The sequence below is a fragment of the Seriola aureovittata genome, chromosome 15 (genome assembly GCF_021018895.1).
Source record: "Seriola aureovittata isolate HTS-2021-v1 ecotype China chromosome 15, ASM2101889v1, whole genome shotgun sequence".
NCBI classification, from domain to species: Eukaryota; Metazoa; Chordata; class Actinopteri; order Carangiformes; family Carangidae; genus Seriola; species Seriola aureovittata.
The window spans coordinates 10,678,130-10,700,157 of NC_079378.1; the positions used below are offsets into that span (position 1 = coordinate 10,678,130).

At 39.3% G+C, this 22,028-nt stretch overlaps 1 protein-coding gene and 1 long non-coding RNA gene across 7 annotated transcripts in view; one reads left to right on the forward strand and one right to left on the reverse strand.

Annotated features, from left to right (window-relative positions):
- Positions 1 to 22,028, forward strand: part of LOC130182648 (uncharacterized) — a 305,937-nt gene that overhangs the window by 196,734 nt on the left and 87,175 nt on the right. The window lies entirely within an intron of this gene.
- The window catches only part of gabrg2 (gamma-aminobutyric acid type A receptor subunit gamma2), a 49,501-nt gene continuing 41,151 nt past the window's right edge, over positions 13,679 to 22,028 (reverse strand). Inside the window, exons 9-10 of one of the 4 annotated variants that reach the window (XM_056397711.1) lie at positions 20,388 to 20,411; positions 13,679 to 17,684 (exon numbers count right to left, since the gene is read on the reverse strand). In XM_056397711.1, the coding sequence (XP_056253686.1) occupies positions 17,406 to 17,684; positions 20,388 to 20,411 (303 nt within the window). In that variant the 3' untranslated portion in view covers positions 13,679 to 17,405. Of the gene's footprint in view, positions 17,688 to 20,387; positions 20,412 to 22,028 lie in introns of all 4 variants that reach the window. The other 3 variants (XM_056397709.1, XM_056397712.1, XM_056397713.1) reach the window with 3 other exon arrangements.

The window sequence follows — 22,028 nt, forward strand, 5'->3', positions numbered from 1 at the left end:
TGATTATATCAGACAGCTGACAATATTTTTCACTCATGGCTGTGACAGAGGCTTCAAGATAATGCTGTTTGAATGAGGGGGGAAATCGCGAGTGACTCGTTGACCTTGATGATGATGATGATGATGATGTTGTTGTTGTTGTTGTTGTAGTCATCGTCTCATCTTTCAGATTTTACTTTTCTGGGAAAATTCATTACAAACATCATGTGGATGCCGAACACACAAGGCGGTACAAAGGGACATTACTTTGATTTATTTGATCATTTTTCCCCACTCGAGGCTCGTGCTAATTTTTTAAACGTTAGTGACACATACCTCAACATAATGGCAAAGAAAACATCCATCCATTATCTAAACCACTTATCCTTTTCATTTTAATGACTGGGTAAGAGGCCTGGGTCACACATTCACACTCAGGTTCACACATAGAGTCAGCTTAGAGTGTCAAATTAAACCTAGTCTGCATTTCTTTGGAATGGGAGAAGAAGCTGGAGCACCAGAAGGAAACTGATGCATACACTGGGAGGATATGCACATCGTCTTGCTGTGAGGTGACAACGCTAACACCCAGCCACTGTTCCCACTGACCGTAGAAGACAGAAAACATATAATCATATAACATATATTCAACTGGATAACAAGATAAAAAATTGTCCCCACATGTGGCATAGTTCAGAATCAGACACATGCACACATAAATACACAGTGTTATATAAACAGCCCATGTTCCAGATGCCTTCCCCCCTCGTCTCTGTCCCCGCTACGGGAAATTGCTGGACGGGAAATTCCTGGACGCTGCTGGTCTACATTTAGTCGTCACGTGGATGATACTTCTAGGCCTGCATCAGTGCGTTATCTAGTTTGTGTACATGCACATAAGGGTGTTTGTGCAGTGTGTGTGTGTGAGTTTCATCCATGGCTTATGGAGTGTGCAGACATTTGTGTTTGATCTATCTTATAATTATAGGATCTCGGATGTCCCAATAGAACAGAAAAGCTGAAAGGATGATCATTCACTTTGTGATGGTCGTTAGGAAATCAGTGAATTGTCATATGCTAGTGTGTGCATGTTTATCTAAGCTAATGTACTGTGTGAATTGATCATATATCCAGACACGCATGATTGCCGGCAGTGTATGTACAGATCGGTCTGAAGTTGCCCAATGCCTTTCCCACTGGAAAGAGAGAGGCTCTGCGCTGTCTCCAGCTACTTTGTTGCCTACGATGAGAGGTCGTGGTGGGCAGGTGTAAGGATGGTTACAAGCTCCTGGTTGAACACTGTTGGGCCGGAGTTCCTCCCAGAGAATGAGTGTTGCCTCTTTGTGCCTGTGACAAAGAGCAGTTTGAAGTATTCTGTCCCTTTGGAGTCTATGAGTGGGGTTTTAAATATGGTGCCACCTGGGGGCACCTGGAGAGGAAGATTGTTGTGCTACCATAAGTTAGTTTGTAGGTGAACCTGGTACCAGAACAGGACAAACAAATAAGAGACATCATATCATATATCATTGTCAGCCATATGTCTAACATCTGCTTGGAGCTGTGGCTTAAAAGTCATTGGTACCTGTCATGATGGCACCCCAAGAACTAATGGACCAGGACATTAAATTCTTAGGTGACTAGGTGGTGTTCCCCCCTTTTTGGGTTATCACACTGCCTCCAAGTTCCTCATTGGGAAAGCTAATACCAGGTTGTTAAAAAAGAGGCTCAACCACTTGTCAAACCTTTGAGTCAGGAGAAGCATTTCAAATGCTGTCCTCATCAAGGAGCAGTAGCTCTTTGCTCTTGCAAGGACATTGAGTGTCTTCATGTCATGAAAACACTGGTACCCTTGATACCATGTCCTGGAATGACTCTCACAGGGTAAGATTCTTGGAAGCATCTGGAAGGAGCTTGGAGTAAAAGTGCTGCTCTGTTGGACTAAAAGGAGTCAACTGAGGTGACTCAAGCATCTGACCAGGATGCCTCCTTAAAGCTTCCCTGTGGAGGAAGTCCATGTGAGAGAAAACCCCAGGAGCAGACCCACAACACGCTTGAGGGAATATTTATCTCACCTAGCCCGAATGCCTCAGGAACTTCCAGGAGGGCCTGGAGGAAGTGTCTGGGGAGGGCATTTTGTCTTACCCTGATGATACTGTGACCTGTACCCAGACATGCAATGGAGGAAGGAAATATGTGAACAAAGAAACAACACACATTTGAGATTTCAACCTCTCAAAAAAAATGTAAGAATAGAGAGTGAATTTCATCATATGTACACATTTCTGTCCAAATCCTTTTATATATACAAAGCCCATTTCTAAATATATCCCAAAATATATAAGTAATGTGCTTTTGCAGTATGTTTGTGCCTGTGTCTTATCTGTGTTCTCCCTATGGGAGTGACTCAGCTGTGTGCTTGGGTGAGTCACTGGGACCTGGGGGGGAGTGTACAGCCAGCGGAGGAGATATCTAAGGCACGCAACCACGGGCCCTCAGCCCTGTGGGGAGAGAGAGATCCAGTTTTCTCGACTAGACAGGTCTGACGCTGGAGCGACATCGCCTCAGGGGAGCCCAGGCGGGGGCAGTCACATGGAGAGAGGTAGTGTCAAGGGCAGTGTGGTCGAAAAGTGTGCTCCACCACCCATCTAATGCAAGCACACACATTTAGGAATAGACATGGATGTAGATGTGGTGCATACACACCAACGCCACTCAGGTAGAAATATGCAGACACACACACACACACTCAATACACTCAACTGTCTCACTGAAAGGGTTCGCTATAGCTTTCATATTTTAGATTTTTAGCAACTTGAGTTTGTCCGTAAGCTCTTTGAAATCCAATAATATAAAATATTCAGTGTATATGTCTGTATGATATACAGAAAAAAAAGCACAATATTTCATTGGAGTTATCTGTCTCAGCTGCTGCTCTGCATTGACAGAGTTTTGAGGCTATGCCTGGCTGTGCTCTTTGAAGCTCTATGAAGTCTAACTGCACTGATTGTCTATTAGTTGAAACCAACACTAGCCTCCAGCTGAAGCAGTGCTCACTGGTTCATATTTCGGGAGGTTAAAGAATGTTAACAAGTCGTTTCAAAAATAACTTTTAGCACCGAAAGGTTGTTTTCCTCACCATTTGACAAATGCATGATGATGTGAAACTGTAAAAACACCAAAACTTGAGATGCCGTGGCAGCGCTTTAAAAAACAAAACAAAAACAAACATCTGACAGCCCTTTGTGTGACCATCCCCTGAACCAAGCTTAGACCTGACAGATCAGCTCATCTACTCAGCTGATAGATTAGAAAAGGCAGCTGCCGAAGGTATTGTAAGACAAACAGTAGACTGTGCGCGTCTGTATGTGTGTGTGTGTGAGAGATGTGTGTGTGAGAGATGTGTGTGTGTGTTTGGGTATAAACATATCTTTCATGCTGCTCCTGTCACAACTTGTTTCGTCCTCACAACATGCCAGTGTTTTGCGTGTTTCTGAAGGTCTGCATTTTATTTTGTCACTGAATTTGCAGACGTGTATGTGTGTGTGTGTGTGTGTGTGTGTGTGTGTGTGTGTGTGTGTGTGTGTGTGTGTGTGCGCGCACGCAGTATCAATCTGACTCTAAATTAGGGCCCAAAGTTTGCCATTGGTGCTCGGTATGAAAGAAAAAAGAAAAATTAACCTATTGGTAAGATGGCTGAAAACTTACCTGATGGATTGTGAACTAGGCGTTAGATGATGCGTCATGTCAGTACATTTATTCACCGCTCTGACACTCTGCACTCTTAAAAATTTGTGGCAAAACTTCATCAGTAAGAGCAGAATACGTTTTACCTGAGTCTATTTTAAAGTTGCAGCAGGAAACTTTGCACATGTTGGCTGTGGATCACCATCCTGAGTCTGTGTGTGTGCATTTTTATTTTATTTTTCTTTGTGTGGCGTAGGATATATAAACAGCTCTCGAATGTCTCTCTGTCAAAGCACTTTTGACTCTTTCCAACAATTTATATCCTAGTACAAGGTGATGCGTTTGTGTTGCGAGGGGGTGGGGGCGGCGGCGTATATAACATTCTGTCACTCCTGTCTGCACGCTCCATCAATCCCGTCAAAGCTCACTGCCACGGCTAATGTTGAAACCAAACTGTGAAACGGGCCCGGTAATGGTATTGGCTCGACTTATCAGGCTTTGATTATGTCTGATAGTCACTGGATGCTGAGCCACGGTGTTTCCCTCGCTATTATTTCATTACTCATCAATAAGACTTGATGCTGCGGTACAGGAGAACTAAGTAAGAGGACACCTGCAAGACCAGAGAGTGTAGACTAAATGGAATGAGAACAGGTAGCTGCCCCACAGGGAGGCTGAAAGCTAGCGTGTCTGCGCTGCAAGTAAAGTGTAGATAATCCCAAGTAAAACTCTTACATTTTTTTTTTATTGTAGCTATGAAACTCTTTTTTTTTTATTTTTTATATGAGCTGCAAAGTAGTTTCTAAATAAGGATTTTTCTGACGATTTCAAGGCTGTTTTAATCAACATCAGACAGAATGTACTCTTATCTGCAGAGTAACCCAAAGCAACAGATTGCTCTAATTTCACAGATTTAGTCACAGTGAAGAAGTCAGTCAGAGTGAGAGATTAGAGATTCAAATATCTCTACACCTGCAGCCTTCTCTCCCTGCAGGGCCAGCATGTTAATAAGGAACAGAGTAGATGCGCAGGGTCCATTAGGCTCTGAGGGGTTGTAGGGAAGTGGGATTATTCACTACAAAGGAAGCTTAATGATTTTAAGTTTCCCAGTACATGGCTACTAATCTTTTGAAAGTGATGGTGGAGTAAAGGCATAAATGACTTCTGACAGGACTGTTGTAGGTCATAATGCCACTTCATAACATCTTTGATGTCTAATGTCTTTTTTAATGTCTTTTTAATAACTCCTGCCTTCCGCCATCGCAGGCTGCTCAGGAGTTTTGCAGTACCCATCACAGCAAAAAAGCTTGGTTATATAGTCCTTATGAAATACAAGTTAACTTGCTAATAACATTTTTTTTTTTTTTTTTAAATTATTTCAAAGTCTTGAACCCTTGATGAACTCAGCACGTGATGACCTTTAACCAAAACCTTCTTATGCCAAATTAAATCCTAAATCAAACGCTTGCTGCACATGCAGTGAATGTATTCTTCGACAACTGGCTCCGATGACAACTTGCTGCTGGCATAATTAGCCAGCTGCTGCTACTTTTTTGTTAATTCCAAGATTCGGCCCAACTACGAAATAAAACTCCTGCCTAGTTAGACTCGGCCAAAGATGGTTTTGTTGAAAAGAAACACATGTCTGCATTATCTTGGGTTGTGTGAAAACATGAATAGTAGACGGCTTAAAAATACCAACAAAGCGTCTCTCTAAAATAAATGATCTAGCTGATGGAATCACACCATTTTCAGACAGGTGTACAGCTAGTAGCTAATTTGGTAGTGTGTGAACATTATATATGACTGACTGAGCTATCGACACCCATGATATGTACAGCGTATCACAACATTTGTCATGATTATATTTAAAAAAACATTTAGTAATTTCAGATCTTTAACAACTACATATATAAGGTAAACTGGTCATTATTTATAAAACTTTGGAGAAGGTTGCTTGAAAAAAAAAAAAAAACCTGGGAGGACAACAACAACGAACTGCATAATTTTATCATGTTGTTTTCATGCATCCAAATGACATTTGCCCTCTATGTTCTTAGAGAAAGAAATCTAAGCCGACCTGCCACTGTTGCTGTGATATAAATAAACATGGATGAATACCGTGAAATCCCATTTGAAATTGGTCAAAGTCAGCCAGCCGTACATCAATAATACATGTATTATGATCCAAAATAAAAATGTGCATGTTTCCCTGCCTCCCACTCCCCAGTGTTTTTCCCGTGCAGAGAGCAACACCTGCGGCTTCCTTGACGGAGGAGACCTTAAATAACCTCATTTTATTACTGTATGTGAAATGGTGAAGACTTCAGCCCAAGTAACAACTTAACAACTTCCACCTCCACCTCATGCTTCAGATATGATGAATCTTTAATGATCCCTGCGGGGGGAACTAACTCAACAGCATCAGCAAATAGCAAAAGGATATGGCGAAGAAAAGTAGGAAAAATAACCCCAGAATGGATAAAGAGATGATACATTTACATACAATACTTTCACAGTTTACATTTTGGACAACGGCACCAGAACTGTGTGTACAAAAATGTGACACACTGTACAAAGAAAAAAAAATATATTGCAAAGTATTTTGTACACTGCTCACATTCCAAGTTGGAAGGCTTTTTGGGGCGGACGTGTACAGTCTTATAACTGCTGTTAAAAGTGTAATACTGCAAGTTACGCCTCAGAGTGATGATAGAAAGAGCGATGAAGGTGATAACTTTAGAGGATGTGGGTGTTGGGTAGATTTCTATTCAGGATGCAGTACAGTCCTTGTTCTCACCTCTGCTGCTGCCTGCAGGGTGCCGAGCTCAGCCCAATGACTGATCCAGAGTTTTCCAGCCTAGCCATTATAGATAAGTAGAAGACATGGGCCTCCTGCCTCTTGTTGGTGGTGGAGAAACTTAGTGAAATCCCCCACAACCTTTTAATAATATCAATAACTGCAGAAAAGAAGAGAGAAAGGAAAAAAAAAAACAATTAAGTATTTATGAAATCAGCCTGTGGATATGGCTCACCCTCAGGGCTGTGCCACTATAGTGGAGTATAGCACAATTTTGCCCATTAAGATGCCTGATTGATTGCAGCATCATCACATGCATCTTCCTGATTTACCTTGTTGTCGTTATTCCAGCTTGTCTCTGTGCGCCTCTTTAAGAAGTGTAAAAAGCTTGCTGTAAGCAGATGTAAATTCTGCTGATCCTGTCAAATTTGCCAAGAGAGAACATCACTAAATGCTAATAGTGTATTGGTCCAGATCAAGGTCAGACTGAAACAGTAATTCAGGCCTGGCTACCCTGTTCAAGCAAAACCACCAGACAGCTAATTGTGTCAGCTAACCCTATTTGACCCTTTAATGGGCCACCAGACTAGTTATAGATTTGGCCACTATGTTCATCTGAGAGGAAAGAAGAAAATTAATATGAATATTGTTTTTATTATCATTTTAGCTATTGCATGTTATTAAAGGAGAAAGTAGAGGCTACATATGTACTATACAGTTGTAGCAGAACCCAATGTTGGCTATAATTATATATATCATAAACTTAACAGACCGTTAGGTGGATGAAAGTAGTTTTTCACTATGCTCTCTCTCTTTTGCTCTCTCTCACTCTGAACCAGGGTAAACAAAAATCTTGTGACTGAAATCAAACATTCTATTATTGATGTGCTGCACCAGCGACCTCTTATATTCCTGTATTATCAAGTTGACTGTTGACGTCAGGCCAAAATGACCCAGGCCACTGGGAAATGTCCCGGTGCTCCCAGCAGGCTGTCCGCCACTGGCCCAGATTTACCCCTCATGGCCTTAAGTGACCAGCTGTACATGACCTTGTTTTTCAGCCGTTGGTTGTTTTTCATTAGCGCCTGAAGTGTAACTGTTCTGCTTCAAATTTAGACACTTGCCAATGCCATTTCTGGACCTTGAGAGACGAGAACATAGACCTTGTCTTTCTTCATGTCAGCTTTTGCCAACGGGTTCATATTTTTGTGTCTAAATTTACATTTTATTGATGTGGTGCAAAAATATCTGTGAAGCTTAGTTTAGTAAGATGAAATCACCGTTTTAGGTATCACTATCCATGTAAAAAGAATACAATAGCGCAGTATAGATTTTTCTTTTTTTTTTTCCTTTCATCTAAATTATTATAAATCTGTAAATCAAATTTAAACTTCAAATTCAATTTCCAAAGCTTCAGGAAGGTCAGATTAAAAGCAAGTAGTAAGATAAAAAGCAAGGACTATGGGAAGCCTAGGGTGCACAGCGCCAAGCATCAAGGGTCATTGAATTTAAGTTGCCCATAAAACCTGTGCTTTATGGTGCTTTCACTTCCTGGTAAATGTACCTTGTCTACAAAAAGACATTGTACAAGGGTGTCACACTGTGTTGGATCTTATCTCTCATGCTGAAAAACGAAGGATATATAAGAGTTTTTTTATGTGGGTCAGGTCTGAGCTCAGAAAATGGTAAGAAAGGAAACAAAGTACCAATGGTACCGTCATCCTTACTCTCAAATACATCGCATTTGTAAATCACTTTGGACAAAACATCAGCCGCCGTACACATCAGATCATTTCAGTGGCATTTTAAAGATGCTAGCACTGTCAGTATGGCTTGTTTTTCTTTATACTAAGTCACTAGAGACTCAATTAGCAGCTGAAAATAAAGGGCTTTTCATACCTGAAAACAAAGCAGGGATTCTCTTTGAACTTAGAACACCTAGATGTCATTTAGGGATATGTTTTGGGGCATTATTGCGTGATTGACAGGTCTCTCAGCCCATGACAGTCAGCCTTAGTGGTCTCCTTCTTGCCCTAATAGCCCCTCCTTCCTCCTTCCATTTTCTATTATTTTATTTTTTTGACCAAATATGGATTTTTGTTGTTCAGTAACTTGTTAGATCACTGTGAGCAATAAACTTCGAAATGTCTCCTCAGAAACCTTTGAGCTTTTCTTTCTGCCGTGTTTCTCCTCGTCTTTGATCATGCAACCCTGTCTCCTACCAGCTGCTGTATAGACATATGTCACTTCTCTGCATTAGTGTTCGCTGCGTGTGGTTCCGAGAAAGGTGAAGACGATTACAGTGATAGGGATAGCAAAAAAAGTTGCTATAAAAATCTATATGTAGAACAGATGGAGGTGAAAATTATACTGCAATGCATGAGTAAAAGTACACGGTGCCAGTTACTATGTTATAAATCATATGCAATGAGAGAAAAAAATGTCTCAGTATTACAATAATACTTTGAAATGGTGCATGGACATAGAAGCATTTTCCCCTGGTAGATGACTTGACTAAACACAGCATTCACATTCATTGTCAGTACATTTTCACCATATATCAGCAGGATATCAGAGGAGAATAGAACCAATTTGCAATGGTTTGTGGATGTAACCTCTCCTCCATCATTTGTTATTTTCTACCCTGTATGCTGTTTGAGGATTCTAATGAAAAAAATTACCATTTAATTCTGAGCAGATACTGTAAGTACAGTATGGTATGCGATGGTAAAGACATAAACTGTCCAATTATCGTTATCTACTATCGTTATTCAAAGCAATTAGCTGCAGTTATTATTACATAATTCAATAGGAAATTTATAGGTTCTTTCATTTCTGAAGAAGAATATCATAATCCTAGATATCCTTTGGATTTGTAATCACTGTAAAATAAATAGATCCCAGCTGAATATGTGTTGTTATGGAGGAGACTGCTGGCAGTTGCAGCCATAAGGAATAAAGCTGAGTTGTTATTTGAAACTCTTGAATGTCAGAGCCTCCACCTTTACAGGCATTAGAGTCTGAGGTAAAAATAAATAAATAAATAAATATAAAATTCAAATCTTATCTTATTAGTATCTCATTATCCCAGTTTTTCATCTTTGGCCTTTTGAAGTACGAGATATGTAACATTATTATGAGATTAGGGACTTAACAGTGGGACAGTGTTTTTGAAGTGGACGTTCAAATTCCATTTATGCAATGACATATTTTCACATATACAACTTCATAAGTAAACAAAAGTAAATAAAATTACTTTTTTTAATCTGTGTGTGTGTGTGTGTGTGTGTGTGTGTGTGCGTGTGTGTGTGCGTGTGTGCGTGTGTGCGTGTGTGTGTGCGTGTGTGTGTGTGTGTGCGCGCGCGCACATGCATATTCAGTAGTCCTTGTGTATTCAGGATCCTATTCAGCATCTGCCTGCGATGATTGTGGATTGGAGTATCTTGACAGTAAACCCTGGTAATTAATCCCTGTTTATACAGAGTGTCTTGGCTAAAAGAAGAAGTTATGCAACCATCCCTCTGTTTCCCTGCTCCCACTGTTACTGAGCCCGAGCAGATTACATTTGAGCTGTTAATGAGGGGTGCAAAAAACCAGGCAGAAACATGCACACGGTTAAATACATGTTACAAACACAGGAGGAAATGACAGAAGAATTGGGGAAATACCTGGAATCACATATATGATCAAACCCAGCGTCCCTCAGCGCTAACGCAGGGGGTCAGGTCTAAACTAATGTGAAAGATCACATTATTTTCTGGCTGATGATTTTATGATGTGTGTCATTGATTGAGAAGTTCAATAATCATTAAACGTCATCTCTAATGAGATGAATTTCAATGTATATATTGATGTGCCACTGGTATCTTCAATATCATGACTTTTTAAACATTACAGAGGTCACTTCAAAGTAGATCCTATATATTAAAGGGCTCCACATTTTTTAAGGCAGCTACAGCTAGACCATATCATATTAATTGACATCTGCTCAGCTGAGCTATATTCATCCCTTTGCTTGAACTCCCCTTTTTAATTTTACATATGACTCTGGAGTCACTGCTCCATTCATCAATGTACTGACAAATGACTGAAATGCTTCTGTGATCTCCTCAGAGCTCACCCACTGGTCCATAACATCTGCTCACACAGTATTTGACTTGCTTTGCTTTAGTGTAATCTGTTTGAAATGGTGTGTGGGAGAAATGATTCTTTAAATACATACAGAAACAGCAATTAAGGGCAAACACTAATTAGCAAGATCACAGTGTTGCTGGCTTCAAACTCTGCTGCAAGTTGGAAATTCAAGTTGTGACTCATGAAAATACAAGTTGTTAATTTATGTGACAACTATATGGCAGTTACGCAGTTTTTACCATCGACTGTAGGGGACCCAATAGGCATTTTAATGGGAATTTAATTAAATTTATTTATATACATTATGTTTGCTACTGAGGATTTATGGCAGCAAGATTGTACATGTGGGGTCAACTCGACGTGCTCTTTGTTCAGTATTTTCAGAAAACATTTGATCTTCCTGTAGTTTGCTATTTTACAAGCAAATCTCGAGTTTACTCCTAATTGTGAGCAATCTGCATACAAAGATGCTCCTAATGTCAGCTGTGATTTCAGGAGTCAGTGTATTCTGGTATATCTGGATATTTCATTATGCGCAGTGATGAAAGCACAGGGGGTGAAGTCCTAAAAAGTGAGCCATGTGCAGGTTGCATTATTCATGCAGGAGTCCCTGCACCCCCAGCTCTGCACTCTCTGAAGAGCTTGTACCTCAGCTGATGAAAGGGCTAGCTATGACGGCACGGTGCTGTGGTACATTGCAGACGGTTGTGTAATAATCAGAGGGATACACTGGCTGTCCTTTGCAGCTGCCACCCTGCCCAGTGGAGGGAGAGGTGCCAGCGCAGGGGTCCATCAGCCAACTGCTGTTCTGTTTCAAGTGCACTTTCCTGGAAGGAAGAGAATCACTGGACAGGACTGGAACAGGCTGTGCTATTCCTGTATAAAAACTGTCCTATTAAATGAAAATATGCTTCTGGTAGCGTTATGTCACACCTAAACCAATGTCCTTAGCTGTTTCCCAGGTTAATACTAAAATTAGTGTGTATTTGGATATCACATATATATGGGTTGCAATTATGCCTCAAATTTAGCAATAAAAGTACATATAAGTCTAATTATTACACTGTATGTGAAATATATGCTTTCTCAGCAAATGTAACATTCACCATCTGCTTCAGCAAAACCTGTGGTGGCTGTAGGGATGCTGGTTTACCTCGGCTTCAGAAAGAATTCAAAGTTGACAGCTCATCAAGATGAGTGGCAAGCGCTGAGGTGGAAAGCTGATCAGACGCATAAGCAAGCTAAGCGCCGTAGCCACCAGAGGGCCCCCAAGAGCACTTGAAACCCTACCACAAAAGAGCTTCAAACCACAAAGCCGGACGGACATATATGCGCTCACAAGTTGCGTAAGGCCCCGCAAATTATACAAGGGCCCCACCACCCCCTCGTGTCAAAGTGGGTGTCATTGTTTACAACTCAGACGAGAGGATGAAGCAGAACGATCCTTCTGGTCACAAAAAGAGAATGAAAAAAAAACAAAAAACATGAGAGTGAATTGCAGGAACAGCAATCAGATAATCTTCTCTCCAAGTCAGTGTCACAGTTATGTGAAGTCTCTCTGTCTGTCCGACTAACTGAGCTGAACAGTGCATCTCTTGGTCTGTCTGGGTTTTGCTTACCTATGAGTTTGTGCCTGACAAAGGTGAGAGTCAAATACAACTAATTTATTATCTTTGACAAACATCAGTGTTTATAAGCTGCAGCTCAGAACAGATAACCATGCCGCTTGTGTTAACATGCGTTCATGTCTACAAAGTGAAACTTGTACTTTCCAACAGCAGCCTCTGTGGGGACCAGTCCAGGCACTCCTCACATAATTTTAAAACAAGACAATCTAGTCTCTCAGTCAAAGTTCAGTTACAACTCTGGACTAATGCAAGATGGAAAGCAATGGATTGCCATTGACTATTGATTAAATATTGAATTTAAAATGTTGATTAGCTGGGCATACTGGGAATCGTGGATGCACATCTCTCAGGCGATCATAACCATCATATTTGAAAATTGTTAATATGGCTCACGGGTCAGGTAGGAGGGCCCCTTAGAAGAATTTTGTTTAGGGCCCTAGGGAGATCAGATCTAGCCAGCTGAACAGAGCGGGACTGTTAAAGGTGTTTTTCTTCTGCTAGGGGGAAAATTAGTTATGATATCCATTAATCATTGCTGAACGATTTGCAGACATAGCTATTTAAAATGTCTTAATGTGTCAGTTGGACATTGTAACATCTAATTTAAGTGACTCAGTATTTAATGACAACAAAATTGGATAAATATGTTCATCGTCGCCTATTGTAATTACAACCTGTTGAACCACTCTTTGCCTGAGAAGAAGTTCAAATATGAAGTTTTGAACCTTCTAAATGGACACGTAGATGCGGTGGCTGTAGACTTCGTACCCTGTCACCTTTCTGAATCTTACTGTCAACCACCTTACCACCTTTATATTCAGAGCAGAATCTACCTGCCTGACATGAATTCATAATAATTTCAAGTATTAGTGTCAAGTGCAGGTTGGTTGAAAAGATTTTTCTTCAGTAAATTACTAGTTGCTTGCCATTAGGAACCTTTCTGTGCTTACATCGCCGTGTTTATAAAATGATTGAAGCTGTAAAATAATGGCTCCTATTCTTTCCATATTTGGGCTCCTACAAAAGTGCCATCCACTATTAGCATCAACCTCTCCTTTGCATCATGCTCGCACTCTGCAGTGCCAGACTCTTGACAGTATAAAATGAGCAACTCCGTCAATGGCTTGAACTTTGGGATTGCCTGTCACTGTTGTGCAGTGTTTATCAAATAATGGAAACCAATTTAAAGTTACAGGAGAGCAAAAGTTGAGTTTGTTAATTCTAAGAATGTCTGGCACATTTTTTTTTTTTTTTTTCCATTAGCTGAAAGAACAGGTTGGGAAATGTGGAACTTTATTCATAATCAAATAATGGCTCAGCACCAGCAGCTTGTTCCTCACAAACTTCATAAAGTCCATAATGGCATATATCATATCTAAAATATAGAGTTCCACTGAAATATTACTGCACAACTATTAATAATAAATATTAATAATGAACCTATACACACTGATAAATGCAACCATTTTATTGTAAAATTCCACAGCTATGTGCAATTCCCTTATGAAAAGGATTTTTTCTAGTACATGTATAGTATATTATGCAGACCCTAACAGAATTGATCAGTGCCCCTTTTATATAATACTCAAATATACATAGATGGCAAACAACTAACATACTGTATGTATGAGAATCATATGAAATTTATTTTGTTCTCGGATACCTTTTACTGAGCTCGGTATTTCCAGTGCGTATTATTTTGTTTTCTGCATTTTGACAAAATACATAACAATAGAAAATATCTACATGTGCTGTTCACATATATGTCTCATTTGTGGGTCCCAAAATAAATCAAATCACTTTGTCAAAAATAGGTACAGTGTAATAAAAGTCCATGTCGATGCAGGCAAAGGACCAGATGAAACGATGCTTGAATTAGTCCCAGTTCCTCCAAAACATCCCTGTTTGACTGAAAACATATTCAGCATGCACACTACTGAATATAAACACACTCCGGTACCTTCCATAAACTTTTATATACCCCTGCATTTACAGTAGAGTGCACAAAAAATATAAATATAATAAACAAATAATAAACAAGCTTCGACCATCATGGAAAAAAATTCAAATTTTAGAAAGTATGTTTGTTTTCTGCATCACTGTTTAAACACAAGACATGCTCTGTTATCTGTATGATGGGTTTGTAAAGAAAGTCAGAAAGAGTTTGATTCAGAAAGTCCTCCAGTTCACCTTGATATAATAATACATTTTTATCAGTCTGGTCTACATTTGAACAACTGTCCTCATGCTTTTGGTTCTGTACCATACCAAAAGAAAAAAATAAAAGAAAAAAAATAAAAGAAATGTCCAGAGCGCCGGCAAATCCATGTCTGAAGGAACATGGCAGTGGCAAACATTCGCTGCTTAGCATTTCCTTTAAGTAAACACTAATTCTTAGCATATGTCTTTTCTTGGATTCACAAATGATATTATAATTTGATATTCTCTATTGCATGTGTCAGTTTGGCACTTTTATAAGATGTAATCACTCCGTCACACTTCTTTAAACTACTGAACACTGATGACGGCCGGTCCTACACTGCTATTGACACACGTAACAGCCCTAAAGATGTGAGAGATAGAGTATGTGTACACTGAAGACAGGTTTGGACTACTAAGTGGCAGCTTTGGAACACAACAGGACCACCATTAAATACAAAAGGGAAAGAACTCCAGGAAATATGAGATAATCTGCTAAATGCATATGTTCGTATCATCACTGATGCTTTATTCATGATGGCAAATATTAAGACCGATGACAACCCATGTGGAGGTGGAAAAAGTGGAAGTAATTAATACTCACTTAGACAAGCAAATGTTGTTCTTTTGGTGGTTTGGGAACTGTTTTTTGTGTTTTTTTTTTCCCCCCCTGAAAATATTTAAATCTACTACTCAGAAGCTGCACAACAGGTAATGTTGCAACTCACTAATTCAACAGATATAACAGTTTGACAGGCCTTAGTGAGAGTAGTGTACATTGATCACAACATAGAAAACACAAGATAAATAAGCTCAAGCTCCATTGACACATCGAACAAAAATGTATCTTTGATATAATTGACAGTAATCTGTGTATTCTTTTCAGGGGCTATATGAACATAAAGTACAGTTTCTTTCAACAGAATAAATAAATAAATACCATCGATGAATAAATAAATAAATAAATACCCCATTACCCCCGAGTATTCTACATGATCAGTCCAGCATAATACAATAAGTCTAATATACTGTATGGTGATATACTGTAACAATGTTGAAATTACAAAATATATTCCCTTTTACAAAATCCCAAGGGCCGAACAAGTGTTTTCTTCTCTCTATATTTTATGTACATTAACCATGTGATTTACACCCATTCCTCGTGAGTTTACAAATCATACTTTATGAGCACTGTCTCTGTTTGTTGCATACTGGTGTCTATCAAAAGTGACCTGTAAGGGGTTGTAATTCGTGTGCGTTATATCTTATCATACACAACATTTACAATTCAGATGCTTTTTGCTGTGTTCTCCGCTCCCCGTCACGCCACGTCGCGGCATTCGAAAGAAATTTTTAAGGGAAAAAGGGAAAACAAATACAAAAAGAAAAAATAATAATGAACTTCGGCCCAACCAGAGAATCAATTTCCTCACTATGTGATACAGTGATTTACATTCTCAATGTGTTTCTTTTTAGTGAGACAGGAAGTGAGATGCTTGATAATAAGGCTTATTCATCTGTTCTCAACACAATCAGATGCCTTTTCTTTACTCGAATGAAGCTCTAGGGTTTATTTATTATCAATATTATCATGTCAGTTATTTATTTATTTATTTATTTTTTGTTTGTTTGTTTCTCATCTTAGAAGAATGACACATAAAATGACCCTTTTTCTGTTGGGATTTCAAAGGACCCTACAGCTGTCTGTCCTGACATTTACATTAAAGGGTAGATTAGTTGAATTCCTCTATTTGAAGGCAAAAATCTCAACCTGTGGTTACGCAGCTGCAGTTATCACTCTACTAATGTAAAGGGGCAAAAGTGATATGTTTTTATGAGAAATCCTAACTTGTTGTCGTACAGTTTCTCTTGCACAAAAGCTTACAACAGCAGCGTGTCATTATGTAAATGCACATTTTTAACAGCAAATGGAGGAGAGGGTCAGAGGTCAGTGTTGTCTATATACTGTAAGCTAATGGCTGCGAGGAAAATGATTAAACCAGTCGTCTAGCCTGAAATTCAAGGGCTGATCCTCCCACCTGTACGCAAAGATGATTCCTCAACTGAAAAGCAAAAACTGGGCACATTTTTATCGCTTCATTTTCCAATTTTCCTAGAAAAAAGTAGAATTAAATCCTGAATGATAATCAATAGTGCTTGTTTTTTAGTTTCCATAGCCAACAATAGAAGACCATAAAACATGTTGATTTTTTTTTTTTGGCCTGAAAGGCGCATGCAATAAATGTAAACCACTATGTAATAGTAAAATATATACAGTGTCTGTACAGTTGAGCAGTGTCCATAAACAGCGTCAAACAGCTCTCTGACCACACATGAAAAATGCAACTTTTAATTGTGCTAACATGTTAGCTAGATAAATTAAAAATAAATTAGCGTCATCAAAATGAATTTCAATGTCACTGTCTAACATAGCTCTATTAAAGTGCTTCAGATTCTGTGTTTTAGTATGTTAAGTGAAAAAAATGAAAATAAATGATAGACATAGACATAGATAATGTCATTTAGATTTCTCTGTTGGGTGTGATCTAACTTCCTGTTTATTTGGATTGTTTACTGTGGAAGGAATGCGTGTTTGGAAATAAATCAGTTTGTAGAAATCCCATTTTGAAGAAATTAACAAGAAATTCCATTTTGAAAAGTCCAAAATAAAAGAATGAAAACCAAAACAAAACTTAATTGCTCACACAATCAATGTTTTCACAACACATTTACAAACCTCTTCATGCCAGTAAAATGTAATGCTACAACATTTGCAATGTCTGTTATGTCTGTTATCAGAGTTATCAGATAAAATAACTAAAATGTTAAAGAGATTAAAATCCGAGAATTAAAGGAAATGCTTTAAATCAAATCACTGGATGTTTCAGTGGGTCCCTCTCCTTCAAAAATGTTCCTTGCTGGCGCAGAGCATAATGTAGAATGTAATGAACTGTATGATAAGGCTGGATACACACCAGGGCCTAGAGATAGAGATAGGAGACCCAGTAGACCAGGTTGAAAAGACCAAATGCAGTGGGGAAGAAGATGCGTGCGTATGAGTCTATCTTGGCAATGCGGATGTGCAACCTGCCGTGCCGCCAGGCTCCGGAGCGGCAGTCTTCGAAACAGCAGAAGAAGCTGGTGCAGTCCTTCCCGTCCAGACACTCGTAGCCGTACTCCTCGTCTCGCTCCTGCATGTGTGTGGCGTTGTTCATTTGAATGGCTGTGGCAGAGCGTGGACGGATGTCTACCGTGGGTGTCTGCTTTTGACAGGACGAAATGACACAGTTAGCCACCAGAGCCCCAGAGTGCCATAATCAAGACCTCACTGACATAACAGGGGACCTAATTTGAGCTGCCATTTTCTGTCTGCCACTTCATTTTCTGTCATTAGTCAGCAAAATGTAATTTGCACCTTCAACTGGCCAATGGACCCATTTTAGACCCATAAATACCATGTGTGGATGTAATTAGTGAGGCTTATGGTGACAAAGGGTTAGTCCCCATGGAACCCATGTTGCAAATTACACCTTTGGGTTGGGTAATAGTTGACAGCTGAGGCAATCATAATATTTTAGGACAGTAGTTCATATTGCTTTATTTAGCAGATATATAAAGCTAGTGCTGGGCAATGCTCCTCCACTTTTTATGTTGATTATGTTGCTGCTGCTGCACAGCGTTTAAAGATGCTGTGGAAACACTAGCAAGCAGATGTGCGTCATTTGTTCTAAGAACAATTTTTAAAATGCTCTTAATGCACAGTGACTCAAAAGAATTTCATAATTGGAACCTGTATGGGTGCTGTAAGCATTTTTTTGTTTTGTTTTTTTCTGAAATACATTTATAGAATATGTTGTAACTGGCTTATGATGCTGCTAAGCTTATAGGGAGGAGCATGTGTTGGCAGATGTGTAGCGCACAGCTCAATATTTCTCCAGCCCACTCTTGCTGTCACTAAATGGGTTAAAATAAACCTCCTTTTCAAACTGTGCTCACCACTGGAGGCCACATGCCTTTCATTTGTGAAGATTCCTAAAATAGGACAGTGACATCAGCGAGTCTGTGGCCCTGTCATTCTAAAGGGAGACAATTAGTATTCAAATAGAACGTTTTCATCAGCTTTTATCTCGAAATGCCATGCCACCTTTGCACAAATTGGAATTCTGGCTGTTTTGGCAGATTAAATGCCCCCTCCCCACCCTCCCTCCATTTGGTGGAACTGGAAGGGTCCTTGACCTTGCTGATAAACTAGGGCATCAAGCTCATCATTTAAAAAAGACACAGTGAGTTGTGCAGACTCCAGAGTTCAGCTTCTAAGAATTTCACACCATCGCTTTCCCTTCAAGAAAGTGCAAGTAGCTGTCATTTAGTTTGTTCTTTATGTTTTGGCTTCATAACATAGGAACAATAACCTATAAATGACTGTACCAGCACTCCAGATATGAGAATTTTGTTAGTATTAATCCGTTTTTTTTTTTAATTGCAACAAGCATCACATAACATAACTCTTTTTTTTTTTTTTGCTTTGCCACATGAATGTTACCCCCATTTTTTATGTATCTACAGAAAGCATGCTTGCTGCAAAAAAAAATTAGGTCGTTGCAGTTTTAGTTTGAACATAACATTATCTACTGTAAGCATGCATCCTCAAACAAGCTTAAAATACTTAAACTTGATTGAACTGTTCATTCCCTACAACCTCTCATCTTGCCCAGCACTAGTGCACAAACCTGCTGTCCCTTTGAAAACGATACATAACCACCAAACCAAGCAACATACGGGTTAGTTCCAGCATTTTTGTCCTTAGTTGACGGACAGTGTGTTGAGTTAATAAGGGGATTAGCAGAGCAGGTTATGACTCAGTTCTCAAAGGGGATTGGTTGCACTGGAGGAAGCGCAGTGGAAGCTCAAGCAGAAGGAGCATTAACAGCATCCTGCCGCATGGCCTTGGTCAAGCCTGGCTGTGCTGAGTCGGTGTTAGCAAAAAAATAAAATGAAAATTAAAAGTAAAATTAAAAATAAAAACACAGAAACAACACAGTGGCACTGGCAACTTTAACTGGCTGAAAGTAGACAACCTCTTTGAGAAGACAAAAGGTGGAAACACCTGGGATCATTACTGGAGGATCCCTTGGTTATGTGGCTTACGCTGAATATTTGATGTTAGTGTTTCCATGCTGCAGGTGGATTTTTTTTTTTTTTTTTCTCAGTAGTACATTTAGACTCGTCTGGGCTGAAAATCTAACTTATCCAACCTTAAAAATATTCCTCCTTGTAAAATATTAATGTCGGACCTCTATATGGAAAAGCAGATTGTCTTGTCTTGACTCGTGTGTTAAGTTAAATTTAGATCTTTGCTAGCTCCCGCCCACCCCGGATGCTTTTTGGGTGTTTAAAGATTAGCATGTGTTAATCTTTCTGAATGGACCTCCAACTCTAATTAGACTTATCACAGTGCAGGGGTTGTCTGTTTCAGTCTGTTAAGGCTCTGCTGACTCTGTAGGAAGCGTCAGGTTGAGAAGCCCAACAAACACACAGGTATAGATTTACTGGCAGGAGAAGGGAAAGAAGAGGAAGCTATTGCAGCGGCTGCTAGTTCACTGTGGTTACAACAACAACAAAGAGTGAAACAGGACAGAGGGAGCCAGAATGAGTCCACACTGGGCCTGGACTATTACATTCCTCTGGACACGGGATGTGTGGGATGGTTATTTGAATTTTAAAAACTGCATAAGTACGTCTGGCTGGCTGCCTCCGCACTGTGCACTGCAGAGCGCCCCTTTTTAATGTTATCTCTGATACCTATTTAGTAACCGAGGAGGAGTACAGTAAGAATGCAGGTAGATAAAGAGGGAATAGAGAGAGGCGTATCTGCTGTAGAACAGACAGAAAAGCAGTGAGGTGCTGGGGGCTCAAAGAGCCAAAATGCAGCAGACACATGCAGTCAGACACAGGCAATATACCTTTGAGGAAAAGAGCCGGAGGAGCTTTTGTCCAGACAGGAAACAAAGAATATGTGGAATTGAAAGAGAGTAACAAAAAAACAAAGAATACAGGTAAACAGAGAAAAGAACACACACACACATCAATAAAAGGAAAAATAAACAGAAACACAAAGATAATGTGTGAAAATTACAAGAAGAGTACTATTTAACTGAAAATGGAAAGAGAGGAAATATACTGTAGAGAGACATACATGTTACAAACAGACACAGGAGGGGAGATGCATGGTGGGATATATGTATCTCACATGCTTCTTACGCCAGCATCACCTTAGGAAAAAATATTACTGCAAAACTAGAAAGATTAAGTATACACCATCCATAATTCAGAGTTAAATACTGACATCATTACAGCATGTTTTCACAGCAAGTTGGAGGCATTTGTCTTACACAACACTTCTTCAAACATCTCTGTCAGTTCCAATATGTGGAATAAATGTTGTGGTAACGGATGATAGTATTCTACAAGACATGAATTAAACTGACAGGAGGAAATCTGATCATGAAAAATCCCTCCACATCTTCAGATGACTTACATCGCATAGAACTGCATCAGCTGACATGTCGTAAAATAAACTTTTGTAGTCCTCTATATTTCCTTGATTTCCTATTTTTTCCATATTATTTATTTATTTATTTTTTTTACAATTATTCATCATCAGAAGAATTTCAGTCAGAATTTCCTCGCACACTTCCTCCTTCGCGCCATCTTGGCAAAGCTCTGCAGAGAACCTAGAAAAGCCCCCTCTGAGATGGCAAACTGGCATCACACCTTCCTCTTCATTATTCATTCATTCGTCCACGAGACGGTTAGACCATGTGCAAAACCTTCGTTTCCGATGCAGAAAAACTAGAGCGCCCCACTTTTCCCCCCCTAAGTTCCGGTTCAACACTCCTGTTCACCCAGGCGCAGCATACTTAGAGGTTTAAGATTTAATAGCTTTCAAATCTTGTGAATCCTGTCCAAAAACATGCCATGACTTCAAAGATACATTTCAGTTACCAACAACCCTTTAAAAAAAAGTTACCGCAAAGTGGTTAAGTTATCCAAAAATAAATGATTAAAAAAAAAAGAAAAAAAAACTTTTTCCACTAAGCAGACATCAAGTGGTATATTTGGACTAATTTTAAAAAGGACTTCAAGTCTAGAATCATGAGCCAACTCTAGCTGACTGGGAATAAAAAAGAAATAAAAAAGCAAATACTTTGGTGAAAATAAATATTACTCCTATGCAGGAAATATGAAATGCATCCTAATACCCTTTTTTTTTTTTTTTTCTTTCAAAAAGCAGGACAGATAAAGTTAGTCATGTGGAAAAAGAAATGTGATCGATTAACAGTTTACATTTGGCCTCGATGTCCATTTACAAATTGACAATTTGGTTTCTCTTCTGTATCAACTAGATTGTTAATCCTCTGTGATGGGCTGCTTTTGTTTGTTATGTTTATGTAGTTATAGTGTGTATGGATAAGTGTATGTGTATATATGTGAATAGCCAATGCTTAGGCTGGTGCTAAAGAAAGAAAGAAAGAGAAAGAAAGAAATGCTAGTCTTGCTGTTGAGGGTAAATGTACGCAGCTCAATAAGTGCTCATATATTTG